The sequence below is a fragment of the Oncorhynchus clarkii genome, chromosome 4 (genome assembly GCF_045791955.1).
Source record: "Oncorhynchus clarkii lewisi isolate Uvic-CL-2024 chromosome 4, UVic_Ocla_1.0, whole genome shotgun sequence".
Taxonomy (NCBI): domain Eukaryota; kingdom Metazoa; phylum Chordata; class Actinopteri; order Salmoniformes; family Salmonidae; genus Oncorhynchus; species Oncorhynchus clarkii.
The window spans coordinates 94,239,120-94,258,651 of NC_092150.1; the positions used below are offsets into that span (position 1 = coordinate 94,239,120).

At 44.2% G+C, this 19,532-nt stretch overlaps 1 protein-coding gene across 2 annotated transcripts in view; it reads right to left on the reverse strand.

Moving 5' to 3' along the window:
• Positions 1–5,318, reverse strand: part of LOC139407929 (kinesin-like protein KIF3C) — a 28,829-nt gene extending 23,511 nt beyond the window's left edge. For both annotated transcript variants that reach the window (XM_071151815.1, XM_071151814.1), the window contains exon 1: positions 3,882–5,318. In XM_071151815.1, coding sequence (XP_071007916.1) covers positions 3,882–5,318 — 1,437 coding nt within the window. The remainder of the gene's footprint in view (positions 1–3,881) is intronic.
• Between the last annotated feature and the right edge of the window lie 14,214 nt (positions 5,319–19,532).

A 19,532-nucleotide genomic window follows, 5' to 3' on the forward strand; every position in this document is an offset into this window, starting at 1 on the left:
AACGTGAGAGAGAGGGATGTAAAAGAGAGAAATAGAGGGAAAAGAGAGAGGGAGGGAAAGAGAGCTAGAGGGTAAAGAGAGAGGGAGGTAAAAGAGAGAGAGGGAGGTAAAAGAGAGAGAGGGAGGTAAAAGAGAGAGAGGGAGGTAAAAGAGAGAGAGGGAGGGAAAGAGAGAGGGAGGGGATGAGAGAAAGAGGGAAAGAGAGAAGGAGGGGAAGAGAGAGAGAGGGAAGGAGGGAAAGAGAGAGGGAGGGGATGGAGAGAAGGAGGGAAAGAGAGCGGGAGGGGAAGAGAGAGGGAGGTGGTTAAGGGTTATACCTACCCAGACAGGTTAAAGGTTATACCTATCCAGACAAGTTAAGGGTTATACCTATCCAGGCAGGTTAAGGGTTTAGGGTTATACCTATCCAGGCAGGTTAAGGGTTATACCTATCCAGGCAGGTTAAGGGTTATACCTATCCAGACAGGTTAAGGGTTATACCTACCCAGACAGGTTAAGGGTTAAGGGTTATACCTATCCAGACAGGTTAAGGGTTATACCTATCCAGACAGGTTAAGGGTTTAGGGTTATACCTATCCAGACAGGTTAAGGGTTATATCTATCCAGACAGGTTAAGGGTTATACCTATCCAGACAGGTTAAGGGTTATACCTATCCAGACAGGTTAAGGGTTATACCTATCCAGGCTGGTTAAGGGTTATACCTATCCAGACAGGTTAAGGGTTATACCTATCCAGACAGGTTAAGGGTTATACCTATCCAGACAGGTTAAGGGTTATACCTATCCAGACAGGTTAAGGGTTATACCTATCCTGACAGGTTAAGGGTTTAGGGTTATACCTATCCAGACAGGTTAAGGGTTATACCTATCCAGACAGGTTAAGGGTTATACCTATCCAGGCAGGTTAAGGGTTTAGGGTTATACCTATCCAGGCAGGTTAAGGGTTATACCTATCCAGGCAGGTTAAGGGTTATACCTATCCAGACAGGTTAAGGGTTATACCTATCCAGACAGGTTAAGGGTTATACCTATCCAGACAGGTTAAGGGTTATACCTATCCAGACAGGTTAAGGGTTATACCTATCCAGACAGGTTAAGGGTTATACCTGTCCAGACAGGTTAAGGGTTATACCTGTCCAGACAGGTTAAGGGTTATACCTATCCAGACAGGTTAAGGGTTAAGGGTTATACCTATCCAGACAGGTTAAGGGTTATACCTATCCAGACAGGTTAAGGGTTATACCTATCCAGACAGGTTAAGGGTTATATCTATCCAGACAGGTTAAGGGTTATACATATCCAGACAGGTTAAGGGTTATACCTATCCAGACAGGTTAAGGGTTATATCTATCCAGACAGGTTAAGGGTTATACCTATCCAGACAGGTTAAGGGTTATACCTATCCAGACAGGTTAAGGGTTATACAGGTTAAGGACAGCTTGGTCAATACCTGCCAATCTGCACAGCACGATATCAACCCAGAGCATGTCGGACTGCTTTTCTCTACCACATCTCCGGATTCCTACTGCAAGCTCTGGACCATTACACCTTTCCAGAAATAAGTCTCTCACCATTGCCGCTTGTTAATGACACCCCTTAGCCCCCAGTTGTGCCCTGGACACCATATGTGAATTGATTGCTCCCCATCTATCTTCAGAGTTCGAACTGTTAGGTGACCTAAACTGGGATATGCTTAATAACACCCCGGCCATCCTACAATCTAAGCTTGATGCCCTCAATCTCACAAAAATTATCAAGGAATCTACCAGGTACAACCCTAAATCCATAAACATGGGCACCCTCATAGATGTCATCCTAGCCAACTTGCCCTCTAAATACACCTCTGCTGTCTTCAACCAGGATCTCAGCGATCAAACGACCAACCCTCATCACTGTCAAATGCTCCCTTAAACACTCCAGGGAGCAGGCCTTTCTAATCGACCTGTCCGGGGTATCCTGGAAGGATATTGACCTCATCCCGTCGGTAGATGATGCCTGGTCTTTCTTTAAAAGTGCCTTCCTAACCATCTTAAATAAGCATGCCCCATTCAAAAAATGTAGAAATATGAATAGATATATAGTCCTTGGTTCACTCCAGGCCTGACTTGACCAGCACAAAAACATCCTGTGGAGTTCTGCATTAGCATCGAATAGTCCCCGCGATATGCAACTTTTCAGGAACCAATATAGTCAGGAACCAATATACACAGTCAGTTAGGAAAGCTAAGGCTACCTTTTTCAAACAGAAATGTGCATCCTGTAGCACTAATTCCTAAAGGTTTTGGGACACTGTCAAGTCCATGGAAAATATGAGCACCTCCCAGCTGCCCACTGCACTCGGATACATAAATCTACGATAATCGATCATTTCAAAAAGCATCTTTCTACAGCTGGCCATGCTTTCCACCTGGCTACCCCTACCCAGCCAACAGCTCTGTACCCCCTACAGAAACTTGCCCATTCCCCCCCTCTTCTCCTTCACCTATATCCAGACAGCTGATGTTCTGAAAGAGTTGCAAAATCTGGACACCTACAAATCAGCCGGGCTAGACAATCTGGACACTCTCTTTCTAAAATGATCTGCCGAAATTGTTGTAACCTCTATTACTAGCTTGTTCAACCTCTCTTTCGTATCGTCTGAGTTCGTCAAAGATTGGAAAGCTGGCGCGATCATCCCCCACTTCAAAGGGGGAGACACTCTAGCCCCAAACTGTTACAGACCTATATTTATCCTGCCCTGCCTTTCAGATTCCCGACCATTTCGAATCACACTTTACCTTATCCACTCTGCAATCTGGTTTCCAAGCTGGTCATAGGTGCACCTCAGCCACGCTCAAGGTCCTAAACGATATCATAACCGCCATCAATAAAATATATTACTGTGCAGCCGTCTTCATCGACCTGGCCAAGGCTTTCGACTCTGTCAATCACCACATCCTTATCGGCAGACTCAATAGCCTTGGTTTCTCAAATGACTGCCTCGCCTTGTTCACCAACTACTTCTCTGATAGAGTTCAGTGTGTCAAATCAGAGGGCCTGTTGTCCGGACCTTTAGCAGTCTCTATGGGGGTGCCACAAGGTTCAATTCTCGGGCTGACTCTTTTCTCTGTATATATCAATGATGTCACTCTTGCTGCTAGTGATTCTCTGATCCACCTCTACGCAGACGACACCATTCTGTATACTTCCGGCCCTTCTTTGGACACTGTGTTAACAAAACTCCAAACGAGCTTCAATGCCATACAACACTCCTTCCGTGGCCTCCAAATGCTTTTAAAGGCTCGTAAAACTAAATGCATGCTCTTTAACCGATCGCTGCTCGCACCCGCCCGCCCGTTTAGCATCACTACTCTGGACGGTTCTGACTTAGAATATGTGGACAACTACAACTACCTAGGTGTCTGGATAGACTGTAAACTCTCCTTCCAGACTCACATTAACTGGGTTGCTTCTGATGGGGGTTCTGGTTCTGAAGTATAAAAATAGCAGATCCGTACCACATTGGGTGAGGCGGGATGCAGGAGAGTATATTCAGTCCATAGATGGAAATTGGGATTAAAATATATATGATATATATATGGGGAAAAAACGAGGAAAACAATTACTGACACGGGACACGCCATCTTGGATCTAATTAGGGTTAGGTTCAGAACAAAGACTGTGTAGTAATTAGGGTTAGGTTCAGAACAAAGACTGTGTAGTAATTAGGTTCAGAACAAACAGTGTAGTAATTGGGGTGTAGTGGGGAGTGTTGAAGTGACCTAATCTCCAGATCATCAGATTAACCACCAACCTTAAATCTGACACACTGGGATTACGCTGACACAACACCGTGTGTGTGTGTGTGCGTGCGTGCGTGCGTGTGTGCGTGTGTACAGTACCTTGTACTTGGCAGTAAGCTGCTCGGTGGCGTCCCACTCCTTCTTCAGATCTCCCATCATCCTCTCCTTCTCTCCCAAAAGCCTCTGCTTCTCCTCAGCCAATAGTGATCCGTCTTCTCTGATGGCCTCCTTCTCCTCTTCCAGCCTCCCCTCCTGCAGCGTCCTCTCCTTCTCCACCTCCTCTTCTCCCTCCTCATCCCCTTCTCTGTCCCAGCCCTCCTCCCCTTCCTCCTTCCTGTGTTTGCCCCTCCCTTCCCTGTGGCTGAGCTGTGCGCGGAGCCATGCGATCTCCTTCTGGAACTCTCTGAGCAGGGCGTCTTTAGGGTCTTCGTTAACTCTTGGCTGGTTCTGGATGTTTTTAGCTCTGTTAGCGTAGCGGAGCGTCGTGAGGGTCTCCTCGTAGTGTTGGGGGGCGGGGCCTAGTGTAGCCACCATCACCGTCTTGGCGTTGCCCCCCAGGGAGTCCTGTAATAACCGTGTCAATTTGGAGTCTCGGTACGGAACGTGGCCGCTACGCCCGTCTGCCAGGGCTGAGATCACGTTGCCTAGCGCCGACAGAGACAGGTTGATCTTGGCAGCTTCTTTCAGGCGTTCTCCGTGGACGCCCGTCTTGGCCTGCCGCTCGCTGCCCGCCAGGTCAACCAGGTTGAGCCGGCCAACCCTGATGTGCTGCCGTCCATCTGGCCCCGGCAGGGAACACTCCACCGTGATGAGGAACAGGGTGTGGGAACGGGAAGAGTGTTCGTTCATGTCTGTCGCTCCCACCGAGCGCACCTGGTTCCCTAAGTTCATCAGCTCCTGTATCTCCTTCACGCTCTTACACACACACGACGTCAGGTCACGCACATACACCCCGCTCTCCGGGCTCTCTCTCAGCTCCAGGGTGCGGGGGGTGTGAGTGTGCACGTTGGGGACATGAGGTGCGTGCATGTTGGGATCCAATAGATCCCTGATCTCCTCTCGGTAGATCTCCAGGTAAGAGGCTCTGACCAGGTACTGGCGGTCGGCGGAGGAGCGGGAGATCTGGGTGAAGACGTGTTCGAAGGCGTTGGGGATGACGCCCCGCCTCTCTGGCTCTAGCCACACACCCTGCATGGTGTAGGTCTTCCCGGTACCCGTTTGGCCGTAGGCGAAGATGGTTCCGTTAAACCCGTCTAGGACGGAATCGATCAGCGGCCGCACCGTCTCATCATAAAGATCACGCTGTTTAGACGAGGGGTCGTACACAGAGTCGAACGTAAACGTCTTACGCGGCTCGCCGGGCGGACCGTGAGGGTTCCATAAGACCACCTGACCCAGACGCATGTCCATTTCTACGATCCCGCCCACTCCTCCCGATGTCCGGGTAACACCAGCCGCTGCCGCCTCCTCTTTCCGGTTTAACGGGCGACAGCGGATTACTACCTTCACCGTCTCACTACTCTTCACCTTAGACATCAGGACTATGAGTTAATATCTATTACTGTCAGGACTATGAGTTATTATCTATTACTGTCAGGACTATGAGTTATTATCTACTACTGTCAGGACTATGAGTTATTATCTACTACTGTCAGGACTATGAGTTATTATCTACTACTGTCAGGACTATGAGTTATTATCTACTACTGTCAGGACTATGAGTTATTATCTACTACTGTCAGGACTATGAGTTATTATCTACTACTGTCAGGACTATGAGTTATTATCTACTACTGTCAGGACTATGAGTTATTATCTATTACTGTCTGGACTATGAGTTATTATCTACTACTGTTAGGACTATGAGTTATTATCTACTACTGTCAGGACTATGAGTTATTATCTACTACTGTCAGGACTATGAGTTACTATCTACTACTGTCAGGACTATGAGTTATTATCTACTACTGTCAGGACTATGAGTTATTATCTACTACTGTCAGGACTATGAGTTATTATCTACTACTGTCAGGACTATGAGTTATTATCTACTACTGTCAGGACTATGAGTTATTATCTACTACTGTCAGGACTATGAGTTATTATCTATTACTGTCTGGACTATGAGTTATTATCTACTACTGTTAGGACTATGAGTTATTATCTACTACTGTCAGGACTATGAGTTATTATCTACTACTGTCAGGACTATGAGTTACTATCTACTACTGTCAGGACTATGAGTTATTATCTACTACTGTCAGGACTATGAGTTCTTATCTATTACTATATTAATATCTACAATTATGTCATATATCTTTCTCCTTACTGGATTATGTTTCCTTTGTATTGATCAGGTATTGATCTGACCGGGATAACTGATCTGTTATTGTATCAGTGGGTAGCTAGCTATGTCTTCTGGTACTGCCGTCAACAGAATGGTGCCAATTGGTACAAATTAAACAAATTCACAGGCCTCGAGCAGTTACTATGTTATTATCATATTATTACTAATTAACTGACTGGTTATTTCTGTAGTCCAACAGTAAAATGACGTAATCCACCATTAGTCATGCTACAGTAATTCAGTCTAACCCTAACCCTATATGACTACAGTAATTCAGTCTAACCCTAACCCTATATGACTACAGTAATTCAGTCTAACCCTAACCCTATATGACTACAGTAATTCAGTCTAACCCTAACCCTATATGACTACAGTAATTCAGTCTAACCCTAACCCTATATGACTACAGTAATTCAGTCTAACCCTAACCCTATATGACTACAGTAATTCAGTCTAACCCTAACCCTATATGACTACAGTAACGGGCAGGCTATAATGTTACAACAGACCTTATTCAAGTCCTTCCTTGTTACAGACCTAGTGGGGTAAATTAACCTGTATACCAAAAAGGCCTAACCTTAATTTAGCCTGTTTACATTAGCCGGTTAATTAATCATATTAGTAATATTAATAATCATAACCTGTCGCTGGTCTCTCAGTTAAAACACATTTATTTATGTATTTTCTCAAATTCTCTCTGTCTGTTTTCAACTAGAATCTCTCTGGCATCCAGGCCTTCTCATATCGATTATTATATGATATTTCTTACTCTCATTTTTAATCCAATCCATCCGTGGGTTTCTCACCGGCAACAGTAATGATTTAATCCACAGAATGGATCGCGTTAACCGGTGGTATTAGCTCCGTAATCAGCATAGTTGACGCTCAGTACAGAGATAAATAGCCTAATCACGAGCTCTCACCGCGCCTGGGTGAAGGTTCCGTTGCCGGTGCATTCTGTCAGTCGGTAGGGGGTTCAATCCGTAACAAAGCAAGCTCCGCCTTCACACGTCCCGGTAAATCAAAACACTCTTCAACGGTTTTACCATAATCCTTGTTCCTCATGTCTGGAGATGCAGAGCGGAGATACTATGTGTGCTACTGAGAGCTAGCTCTGGGATGGACGAGAGCACTCGCACACACACACACACACACACACATACCAACACACACACTAATTACCTCGTTCGACCACACCCCACATCACTGCAGAAGGCAACAAGGGGACCATGGGAAATTGAGTTCTACACTATAATAGTCTGTTAACATTATTATCATAGATCCATGTTACACCCATTCATGTAAAGATCAATAATAAGACACATTCTTCTCCAATACCCTATTGTACAGTAGCTAAACCCCACCCCTCTAATATACCCTATTGTACAGTAGCTAAGCCCCACCCCTCTAAAACCCTATTGTACAGTAGCTAAGCTCCACCCCTCCCACTCCTCCAAAGATCCAAAATAACTATACTGAACAAAAATATGAAGTCAACATGTAAAGTTTTGTTCCCATGTTTAATGAGCAGAAAATAAAGATCCCAGAAGTGTTTCATACACTCAAAAAGCTGATCTCTCTCAAATATTGTGCAAAAATGTGTTTACATCCCTATTAGTGAGCATGTTTCCTTTGCCAAGGTAATCCATCCACCTGATAGGTGTAGCATATCAACAAGCTGATTTGGTATTTTATTAGGATCCCAATTGTCACGAGGCGCACTGTAGGCCTGGTGCCGGTATTGGTGGTACTGAGCCGAGGACACGCACCTCAGGGCGAGTGCGGGGAGGAGGAACAGGGCGTACTGGACTGCCAAGGCGCACTCTAGGCCTGGTGCATGCACGCACCTCAGGGTGAGTGCGAGTAGCTGGAATATAGCGCACCGGGCTAGAAATGCGCACTGGAGACACCGTGCGCATCTCTGCATAACACGGTGCCTGACCAGTAACACGCTCCCTACGGTAAGCACGAGGAGTTGGCTCAGGTCTCCTACCTGATTTAGCCAATCTCCTCGTGTGCCCCCCCCCATTTTTTTTTATTGGGGCTGCCTCTCGGGCTTCCGTGCTAGCCTCCATTTTCCTGTATCCCTCCTTGCACTGTTCCATAGAATCACAGGCGGGCACTGGCACTCCCTCTGGATCGATCGACCACCTCTCTATCTCCTCCCAGGTTGTTACCCACTCATCCTTCTCCCCGGTCCATTCTTCCACAAAGCGCTGTTCATCCTTATCACGCTGCTTGGTCCTTTTACGGTGGGTTATTCTGTCACGTTCGTTGAATGGGGGAGAACAAGGCGCAGCGTGAGATTAATACATCTTATTTTAATGACGACGAAGAAACACTACACAAACTACAAAACAACCGTGACGCTATAAATATAGTGCTGACACAGGCAACTAACACATAGATAATAACCCACGAAATACCCAAAGAAGATGGCTGCCTAAATATGGTTCCCAATCAGAGACAACGATAAACAGCTGCCTCTAATTGAGAACCAATCTAGGCAACCATTGACATACATAAACACCTAGATAGTACACAACCCCATAAACATACAAAACCCCTAGACCGTACAAAACACATACTTCACCCATGTCACACCCTGACCTAACCAAAATAATAAAGAAAACAAAGAATACTAAGGTCAGGGTGTGACACCAATTAGCTTTTGCGAAAGCAGCAGCTACTCTTCCTGGGGTCCACACAAAACTTGAAACATTGCATAATACAGAACATTAATATTAAACATTAAACATTAATGTCCGGACCTCTTGCAGTCTCTATGGGGGTGCCACAGGGTTCAATTCTCGGGCCAACTCTCTTCTCTGTATACATCAATGATGTCGCTCTTGCTGCTGGTGATTTTCTGATCCACCTCTACGCAGACGACACCATTCTGTATACATCTGGCCCTTCTTTGGACACTGTGTTAACTTCTTGGTGACAGGGGGGCAGTATTGAGTAGCTTTGATGAATAAGGTGCCCAGAGTAAACTGCCTGCTACTCTGTCCCAGATGCGAATATATGCATATTAATAGTAGAATTGGATAGAAACTCTGAAGTTTCTAAAACTGTTTGAATGATGTCTGTGAGTATAACAGAACTCAGGCGAAAACCTGAGAAAAATCCAACCAGGAAGTGGGAAATCTGAGGTTTGTAGTTTTCCAACTCTTTGCCATTTCAATATACAGTGTAAATGGGGTCATATTGCACTTCCTACGGCATAATTGGCCCTCTTTCTGGGACTCACCCACAAACAGGACCAAGCCTAACCTGCTGAGGAGTGACGGACTCCATCCTAGCTGGAGGGGTGCTCTCATTTTATCTACCAACATAGACAGGGTTCTAACTCCTCTAGCTCCACAATGAAATAGGGTGCAGCCAAGGCAGCAGGCTGTTAGCCAGCCTGCCAGCATAGTGGAGTCTGCCACTAGCACAGTCAGTGTAGTCAGCTCAGCTATCACCATTGAGACCGTGTCTGTGCCTCGACCTAGGTTGGGCAAAACTAAACATGGCGGTGTTTGCTTTAGCAATCTCACTAGGATAAAGACCACCTCCATTCCTGTCATTATTGAAAGAGATCATGATACCTCACATCTCAAAATAGGGCTACTTAATGTTAGATCCCTTACTTCAAAGGCAATTATAGTCAATGAACTAATCACTAAACATAATCTTGATGTGATTGGCCTGACTGAAACATGGCTTAAGCCTGATGAATTTACTGTGTTAAATGAGGCCTCACCTCCTGGCTACACTAGTGACCATATCCCCCGTGCATCCCGCAAAGGCGGAGGTGTTGCTAACATTTACGATAGCAAATTTCAATTTACAAAAAAAAAAATGACGTTTTCGTCTTTTGAGCTTCTAGTCATTAAATCTATGCAGCCTACTTAATCACTTTTTATAGCTACTGTTTACAGGCCTCCTGGGCCATATACAGCGTTCCTCACTGAGTTCCCTGAATTCCTATCGGACCTTGTAGTCATAGCAGATAATATTCTAATCTTTGGTGACTTTAATATTCACATGGAAAAGTCCACAGACCCACTCCAAAGGGCTTTCGGAGCCATCATCGACTCAGTGGGTTTTGTCCAACATGTCTCTGGACCCACTCACTGTCACAGTCATACACTGGACCTAGTTTTGTCCCATGGAATAAATGTTGTGGATCTTAATGTTTTTCCTCATAATCCTGGACTATTGGACCACCATTTTATTACGTTTGCAATTGCAACAAATAATCTGCTCAGACCCCAACCAAGGAACATCAAAAGTCGTGCTATAAATTCACAGACAACACAAAGATTCCTTGATGTCCTTCCAGATTCCCTCTGTCTACCCAAGTACGCCAGAGGACAAAAATCAGTTAACCACCTAACTGAGGAACTCAATTTAACCTTGCGCAATACCCTAGATGCAGTTGCACCCCTAAAAATTAAAAACTGACCATCCTACCGATCCTCGACTTCGGCGATGTCATCTATAAAATAGCCTCCAACACTCTACTCAACGATTTGGATGCAGTCTATCACAGTGCCATCTGTTTTGTCACCAAAGCCCCATATATTACCCACCACTGCGACCTGTACACTGTCGTTGGCTGGCCCTCGCTTCATTCTCGTCGCCAAACCCACTGGCTCCAGGTCATCTACAAGTCTTTGCTAGGTAAAGCCCCGCCTTATCTCAGCTCACTGGTCACCATAGCAGCACCCACCCGTAGGACACGCTCCAGCAGGTACAGTGCCTTGCGAAAGTATTCTGCCCCCTTGAACTTTGCGACCTTTTGCCACATTTCAAGCTTCAAACATAAAGATATAAAACTGTATTTTTTTGTGAAGAATCAACAACAAGTGGGACACAATCATGAAGTGGAACAACATTTATTGGATATTTCAAACTTTTTTAACAAATCAAAAACTGAAAAATTGGGTGTGCAAAATTATTCAGCCCCTTTACTTTCAGTGCAGCAAACTCTCTCCAGAAGTTCAGTGAGGATCTCTGAATGATCCAATGTTGACCTAAATGACTAATGATGATAAATACAATCCACCTGTGTGTAATCAAGTCTCCGTATAAATGCACCTGCACTGTGATAGTCTCAGAGGTCCGTTAAAAGCACAGAGAGCATCATGAAGAACAAGGAACACACCAGGCAGGTCCGAGATACTGTTGTGAAGAAGTTTAAAGCCGGATTTGGATACAAAAAGATTTCCCAAGCTTTAAACATACCAAGGAGCACTGTGCAAGTGATAATATTGAAATGGAAGGAGTATCAGACCACTGCAAATCTACCAATACCTGGCCGTCCCTCTAAACTTTCAGCTCATACAAGGAGAAGACTGATCAGAGATGCAGCCAAGAGGCCCATAATCACTCTGGATGAACTGCAGAGATCTACAGCTGAGGTGGGAGACTCTGTCCATAGGACAACAATCAGTCGTATATTGCACAAATCTGGCCTTTATGGAAGAGTGGCAAGAAGAAAGCCATTTCTTAAAGATATCCATAAAAAGTGTTGTTTAAAGTTTGCCACAAGACACCTGGGAGACACACCAAACATGTGGAAGAAGGTGCTCTGGTCAGATGAAACCAAAATTGAACTTTTTGGCAACAATGCAAAACGTTATGTTTGGAGTAAAAGCAACACAGCTGAACACACCATACCCACTGTCAAACTTGGTGGTGGCAGCATCATGGTTTGGGCCTGCTTTTCTTCAGCAGGGACAGGGAAGATGGTTCAAATTGATGGGAAGATGGATGGAGCCAAATACAGGACCATTCTGGAAGAAAACCTGATGGAGTCTGCAAAAGACCTGAGACTGGGACGGAGATTTGTCTTCCAACAAGACAATGATCCAAAACATAAAGAAAAATCTACAATGGAATGGTTCAAAAATAAACATATCCAGGTGTTAGAATGGCCAAGTCAAAGTCCAGACCTGAATCCAATCGAGAATCTGTGGAAAGAACTGAAAACTGCTGTTCACAAATGCTCTCCATCCAACCTCACTGAGCTCGAGCTGTTTTGCAAGGAGGAATGGGAAAAAATTTCAGTCTCTCGATGTGCAAAACTGATAGAGACATACCCCAAGCGACTTATAGCTGTAATCGCAGCAAAAGGTGGCGCTACAAAGTATTAACTTAAGGGGGCTGAATAATTTTGCACGCCCAATTTTTCAGTTTTTGATTTGTTAAAAAAGTTTGAAATATCCAATAAATGTTGTTCCAATTCATGATTGTGTCCCACTTGTTGTTGATTCTTCACAAAAAAATACAGTTTTATATCTTTATGTTTGAAGCCTGAAATGTGGCAAAAGGTCGCAAAGTTCAAGGGGGGCGAATACTTTCGCAAGGCACTGTATATTGCACTGGTCATCCCCAAAGCCAATTCCTCCTCTGGCCGCCTTTTCTTCCAGTTCTCTGCTGCCAATGACTGGAACAAACTGCAAAAATCACTGAAGCTGGAGACCCATATCTCCATCACTAGCTTTAAGCACCAGCTGTCAGAGCAGCTCACAGATCACTGCACCTGTACATAGCCCATCTGTAAACAGCCCATCCAACTACCTCATCCCCATACTGTATTTATTTATTTATCTTGCTCCTTTGCACCCCAGTGCTTGCACATTAATCTTCTGTACATCTACCATTCCAGTGTCTAATTGCTATATTGTAATTACTTTGCCTATGTATTGCCTTACCTCCCTTATCTTACCTCATTTGCACACACTGTATATAGATTTATATTTTTTCTACTGTATTATTAACTGTATGTTTTGTTTATTCCATGTGTAACTCTGTGTTACTGTATGTGGCGAACTGCTGTGCTTTATCTTGGCCAGGTCGCAGTTGTAAATGAGAACTTGTTCTCAACTAGCCTACCTGGTTAAATAAAGGTGAAATATATATTTTTTAAATAAATAGACAAGAACAGCTCAAGGACAGAACTACATAATTAAAACAAATGGAATGCATTGCCTACATATCAATAGATAAAAACATCTAGATCAAAAGGGGAGAGGCGTGAGGTGTGGCTTTATCTGTTTTCTGAAACCAGGTTTGCTGTTCATTTGAGCAATATAAGATGGAAGGGTTTTCCATGCAATAATGGCTCTATATGATACTGTACGCTTTCTTGAAATTGTTCTGGATTTGATGGTTGTGAAAAGACCCCTGGTGGCATGTTTGGTGACAGTGTGTGTGTCAGAGCTGTGTGTAAGTTGACTGTGAAAACAATTTGGACATTTTTAACACATGAATGTTTCTTATAAAAAGAAGAAGTGATGCAGTCAGTCTCTCCTCAACTCTTAACCAAGAGAGACTGGCAGCATAGTATTAATATCAGCCCTCTGATTACAATGAAGAGCAAAACGTGTCGCTCTGTTCTGGGCTGCAGTTTAACTAGGTCTTTCTTTGCTGCACTTGACCTCTCGACAATAATCAAGATAAGACAAAAACTAAAGGAGTGTGGTGTCCAAAACGCAGATAGTCTCTTTATTATGACAGACCTCTCCCCATCTCTTTATTATAGACAGACCTCTCCCCATCTCTTTATTAGGGACAGACCTCTCCTCATCTCTTTATTACAGACAGACCTCTCCTCATCTCTTTATTATGACAGACCTCTCCCCATCTCTTTATTATAGACAGACCTCTCCCCATCTCTATATTACAGACAGACCTCTCCCCATCTCTTTATTACAGACAGACCTCTCCCCATCTCTATATTACAGACAGACCTCTCCCCATCTCTTTATTACAGACAGACCTCTCCCCATCTCTTTATTAGGGACAGACCTCTCCTCATCTCTTTATTACAGACAGACCTCTCCTCATCTCTTTATTATAGACAGACCTCTCCCCATCTCTTTATTATGACAGACCTCTCCCCATCTCTTTATTACAGACAGACCTCTCCCCATCTCTTTATTATGACAGACCTCTCCCCATCTCTTTATTACTGACAGACCTCTCTCCATCTCTTTATTACAGACAGACCTCTCCCCATCTCTTTATTACAGACAGACCTCTCCCCATCTCTTTATTACAGACAGACCTCTCCCCATCTCTTTATTACAGACAGACCTCTCCCCATCTCTTTATTACAGACAGACCTCTCCCCATCTCTTTATTATAGACAGACCTCTCCCCATCTCTTTATTATGACAGACCTCTCCCCATCTCTTTATTACAGACAGACCTCTCCCCATCTCTTTATTACAGGACAGACCTCTCCCCATCTCTTTATTACAGACAGACCTCTCCCCATCTCTTTATTATGACAGACCTCTCCCCATCTCTTTATTACAGACAGACCTCTCCCCATCTCTTTATTACAGACAGACCTCTCCCCATCTCTATATTACAGACAGACCTCTCCCCATCTCTTTATTATAGACAGACCTCTCCCCATCTCTATATTACAGACAGACCTCTCCCCATCTCTTTATTATGACAGACCTCTCCCCATCTCTTTATTACAGACAGACCTCTCCCCAACTCTTTATTATGACAGACCTCTCCCCATCTCTATATTACAGACAGACCTCTCCCCATCTCTTTATTACAGACAGACCTCTCCCCATCTCTTTATTATGACAGACCTCTCCCCATCTCTATATTACAGACAGACCTCTCCCCATCTCTTTATTACAGACAGACCTCTCCCCATCTCTTTATTATAGACAGACCTCTCCCCATCTCTTTATTATAGACAGACCTCTCCCCATCTCTATATTATAGACAGACCTCTCCCCATCTCTTTATTACAGACAGACCTCTCCCCATCTCTTTATTACAGACAGACCTCTCCCCATCTCTTTATTATGACAGACCTCTCCCCATCTCTTTATTACAGACAGACCTCTCCCCATCTCTTTATTATGACAGACCTCTCCCCATCTCTATATTACAGACAGACCTCTCCCCATCTCTATATTACAGACAGACCTCTCCCCATCTCTTTATAACAGACAGACCTCTCCCCATCTCTTTATTACAGACAGACCTCTCCCCATCTCTATATTACAGACAGACCTCTCCCCATCTCTATATTACAGACAGACCTCTCCCCATCTCTTTATTATAGACAGACCTCTCCCCATCTCTTTATTATAGACAGACCTCTCCCCATCTCTTTATTATAGACAGACCTCTCCCCATCTCTTTATTACAGACAGACCTCTCCCCATCTCTTTATTATAGACAGACCTCTCCCCATCTCTTTATTACAGACAGACCTCTCCCCATCTCTATATTATAGACAGACCTCTCCCCATCTCTTTATTATGACAGACCTCTCCCCATCTCTTTATTACAAACAGACCTCTCCCCATCTCTTTATTACAGACAGACCTCTCCCCATCTCTTTATTACAGACAGACCTCTCCCCATCTCTTTATTACAGACAGACCTCTCCCCATCTCTTTATTACAGACAGACCTCTCCCCATCTCTTTATTACAGACAGACCTCTCCCCATCTCTTTATTATGACAGACCTCTCCCCATCTCTTTATTACAGACAGACCTCTCCCCATCTCTTTATTACAGACAGACCTCTCCCCATCTCTTTATTACAGACAGACCTCTCCCCATCTCTTTATTACAGACAGACCTCTCCCCATCTCTTTATTATAGACAGACCTCTCCCCATCTCTATATTACAGACAGACCTCTCCCCATCTCTTTATTACAGACAGACCTCTCCCCTTCTCTTTATTACAGACAGACCTCTCCCCATCTCTTTATTACAGACAGACCTCTCCTCATCTCTTTATTATGACAGACCTCTCCCCATCTCTTTATTATGACAGACCTCTCTCCATCTCTATATTATAGACAGACCTCTCCCCATCTCTTTATTATAGACAGACCTCTCCCCATCTCTTTATTATGACAGACCTCTCCCCATCTCTTTATTATAGACAGACCTCTCCCCATCTCTTTATTATAGACAGACCTCTCCCCATCTCTTTATTATGACAGACCTCTCCCCATCTTTTACAACCATTGAATCTACAGTCTAAGGTAACACCGAGTCATTTAGTCTCCTCAACTTGTTCAACAGAAAACACCATTCCAGATTCAGAACATAGGGTATGATTTGTATCAAATGCAATGCTCTTAGTTTTAGAGATGTTCAGGACGTTGTTCAGGACCAGTTTATTACTGGCCACCCTTTCTGAAGCTGACTGCAAGTCATTGTTAAGGGTTTCAATGACTTCATTAGCTGTAGTTGCTGACACATGCACTATCGTTCAAAAGTATGGGGTCACTTAGAAATGTCCTTTTTTGTCCATTAAAATAACATCAAATTTATCAGAAATACAGTGTAGACATTGTCAATGTTGTCAATGACTATTGTAGCTGGAAACGGCAGATTTTTATGGAATATTTCAGCAACCATCACTCCTGTGTTCCAATGGCACGTTGTGTTAGCTAATCCAAGTTTATAATTTTAAAAGGCTAATTGATCATTAGAAAACCCTTTTGCAATTATGTTAGCACAGCTGAAAACGGTTGTGCTGATTAAAGAAACAATAAAACTGTCCTTCTTTAGACTAGTTGAGTATCTGGAGCATCAGCATTTGTGGGTTCGATTACAGGCTCAAAATGGCCAGAAACAAAGGACTTTCTTCTGAAACTCGTCAGTCTATTCTTGTTTTAAGAAACGGTGGCTATTCCATGCAAGAAGTAGCCAAGAAACTGAAGATCTTGTACAACGCTGTGCACTACTCCCTTCACAGAACAGCGCAAACTGGCTCTAACCAGAATAGAAAGAGGAGTGGGAGGCCCCGGTGCACAACTGAGCAAGAGGACAAGTATATTAGAGTGTCTAGTTTGAGAAGACCAGCATCCCGGAATCGCTTCTTCACTGTTGACGTTGAGACTGATGTTTTGCGGGTACTATTTAATGAAGCTGACAGTTGAGGACTGGTGAGGTTTCTGTTTCTCAAACTAGACAGTTATACGTCTGCAACTTTTGGACACCGTCGGAATTACAACCAGAGTGATGATTTGAGACCTTTCCTTTGCAACGATGGTGGCAGAAAAAAAACAGTTGGTTTTGTCTTTGTATTTTTTTCTACCAGATCTATTGTGTTATATTCTCCTACATTAAATTCACATTTCCACAAACTTCAGTGTTTCCTTTTAAATGGTACCAAGAATAAGCATATCCTTGCTTCAGGGCCTGAGCTAAAGGCAGTTAGATTTGGATATGTCATTTTAGATGAAAATTGAAGAAAAAAAAGGGCTGTCCCTGAGAAGTTTTTAAGCAATGCTTTTTTTCTGGCCAATCTTCGGTAAAGCCCAGCTCTGTGGAGTGTACGGCTTAAAGTGGTCCTATGGACAGATACTTCATTCTTCGCTGTGGAGCTTTGCAGCTTCTTCAGGGTTATCTTTGGTCTCTTTGTTGCCTCTCTGATTAAATGCCCTCCTTGCCTGGTCCGTGAGTTTTGGTGCGTGGCCCTCTCTTGGCAGGTTTGTTGTTGGTTTGTTGTTGTGCCATATTCTTTCAATTCTTTTTATAATGTATTTAATGGTGCTCCGTGGGATGTTCAAAGTTTCTGATCTTTTTTATAACCCAACCCTGATCTGTACTTCTCCACAACTTTGTCCCTGACTTGCTTGGAGAGCTCCTTGGTCTTCATGGTGCCGCTTGCTTGGTGCTGCCCGTTGCTTAGTGGTATTGCAGACTCTGTGGCCTTTCAGAACAGGTGTATGTATATATACTGAGATCATGTGGCAGATCATGTGACACTTAAATGTTTGCAATCTAACTAATTATGTGACTTCTGAAGGTAATTGGTTGCACCAGTTCTTATTTAGGGGCTTCAAAGGGGGTGAAAACACTCACCACTTTCCCTTTTTTATTTATTTTTTGAATTAAGTTATTTTTTTCATTTCACTTCACCAGTTTGGACTATTTTGTGTCCATTACATGAAATCCAAATAAAAATCTATTTAAATATCAGGATGTAATTCAACAAAATAGGAAAAATGCCAAGGGGGATGAATACTTTTGCAAGGCACTGTAAGTTTGCCCACTTTGTCAATGAAGTAATCATTCAAATAGTTGTCAACATCAAATGGTTGTGTGATAAATAAGCCATCTGATTCAATGAAAGACGGAGTTGGATGTCTTTCTGCCCATAATTTCATTTAAAATACTCCAAAGTGTTTCTCCATCATTCTTTATATAGATCTTGGCTTCCTAATACAGTTTCTTCTTCTGCTTGAGTTTAGTCACGTAATTTATCAATTTGTAGTAAGTCAGCCAGTCAGATGTGCAGTAAGTCAGCCAGTCAGATGTGCAGTAAGTCAGCCAGTCAGATGTGCAGTAAGTCAGCCAGTCAGATGTGCAGTAAGTCAGCCAGTCAGATGTGCAGTAAGTCAGCCAGTCAGATGTGCAGTAAGTCAGCCAGTCAGATGTGCAGTAAGTCAGCCAGTCAGATGTGCAGTAAGTCAGCCAGTCAGATGTGCAGTAAGTCAGCCAGTCAGATGTGCAGTAAGCCAGCCAGTCAGATGTGCAGTAAGTCAGCCAGTCAGATGTGCAGTAAGCCAGCCAGTCAGATGTGCAGTAAGTCAGCCAGTCAGATGTGCAGTAAGCCAGCCAGTCAGATGTGCAGTAAGTCAGATGTGCAGTAAGTCAGCCAGTCAGATGTGCAGCCGGACGTATTAGCCACTCCTTTTGCCCCATCTCTTTCAACCAGACAGTTTTTACATTAGATGTAGATGTAACCTACACGTCAACTCGGTGATCCTACCGAGAACCTTGAACAGTTTCTTGCATGGCAGGTGGAGTGGGAGGTTCCTGGTAAAAAGCCAGATGCGATCCCATGGGTGGAACACAGGGGTCGCACTGCGGTGGCGGTCTGCCGGCTCCTTTTGACGGTGGACGGTGAGCTGGAGACTGACGTGAGCTCGACACTTCTTCGGCGCGCCGGAACCACTCATCAACCGCAGGAGCTTCAGTCTGACCCGGGGTTCATGAGGCCAGGGCTGGCTGAAAACCCAGAACACACTGGAAGGGGGTCAGCCCAGTGGAGGAGTGACGTAACAAGTTCTGGACGTACTCTGCCCATGGAAGGAATTGAGCCCACTCTCCCTGCCGGTCCTGACAGTGACTCCTCAGGAACCTTCCCAGCTCCTGGTTCATCCTCTCCACCTGCCCGTTGGACTGAGGCCGGTACCCGAAAGTGAGGCTGACCGTGACCCTGAGCTTCTCCATAAATACTCCCCATACTCGTGATGTGAATTGGGGGCCACAGTCGGAGACGATGTCCTCTGGAAGGCCATAATGCCGGATGACCAACTGGAATAGTGTCTCAACTAAAGTAAAAATATGTTTGATGTCTTCTGTAATGATGCCGAATTATAATTATTTTCCTGACAC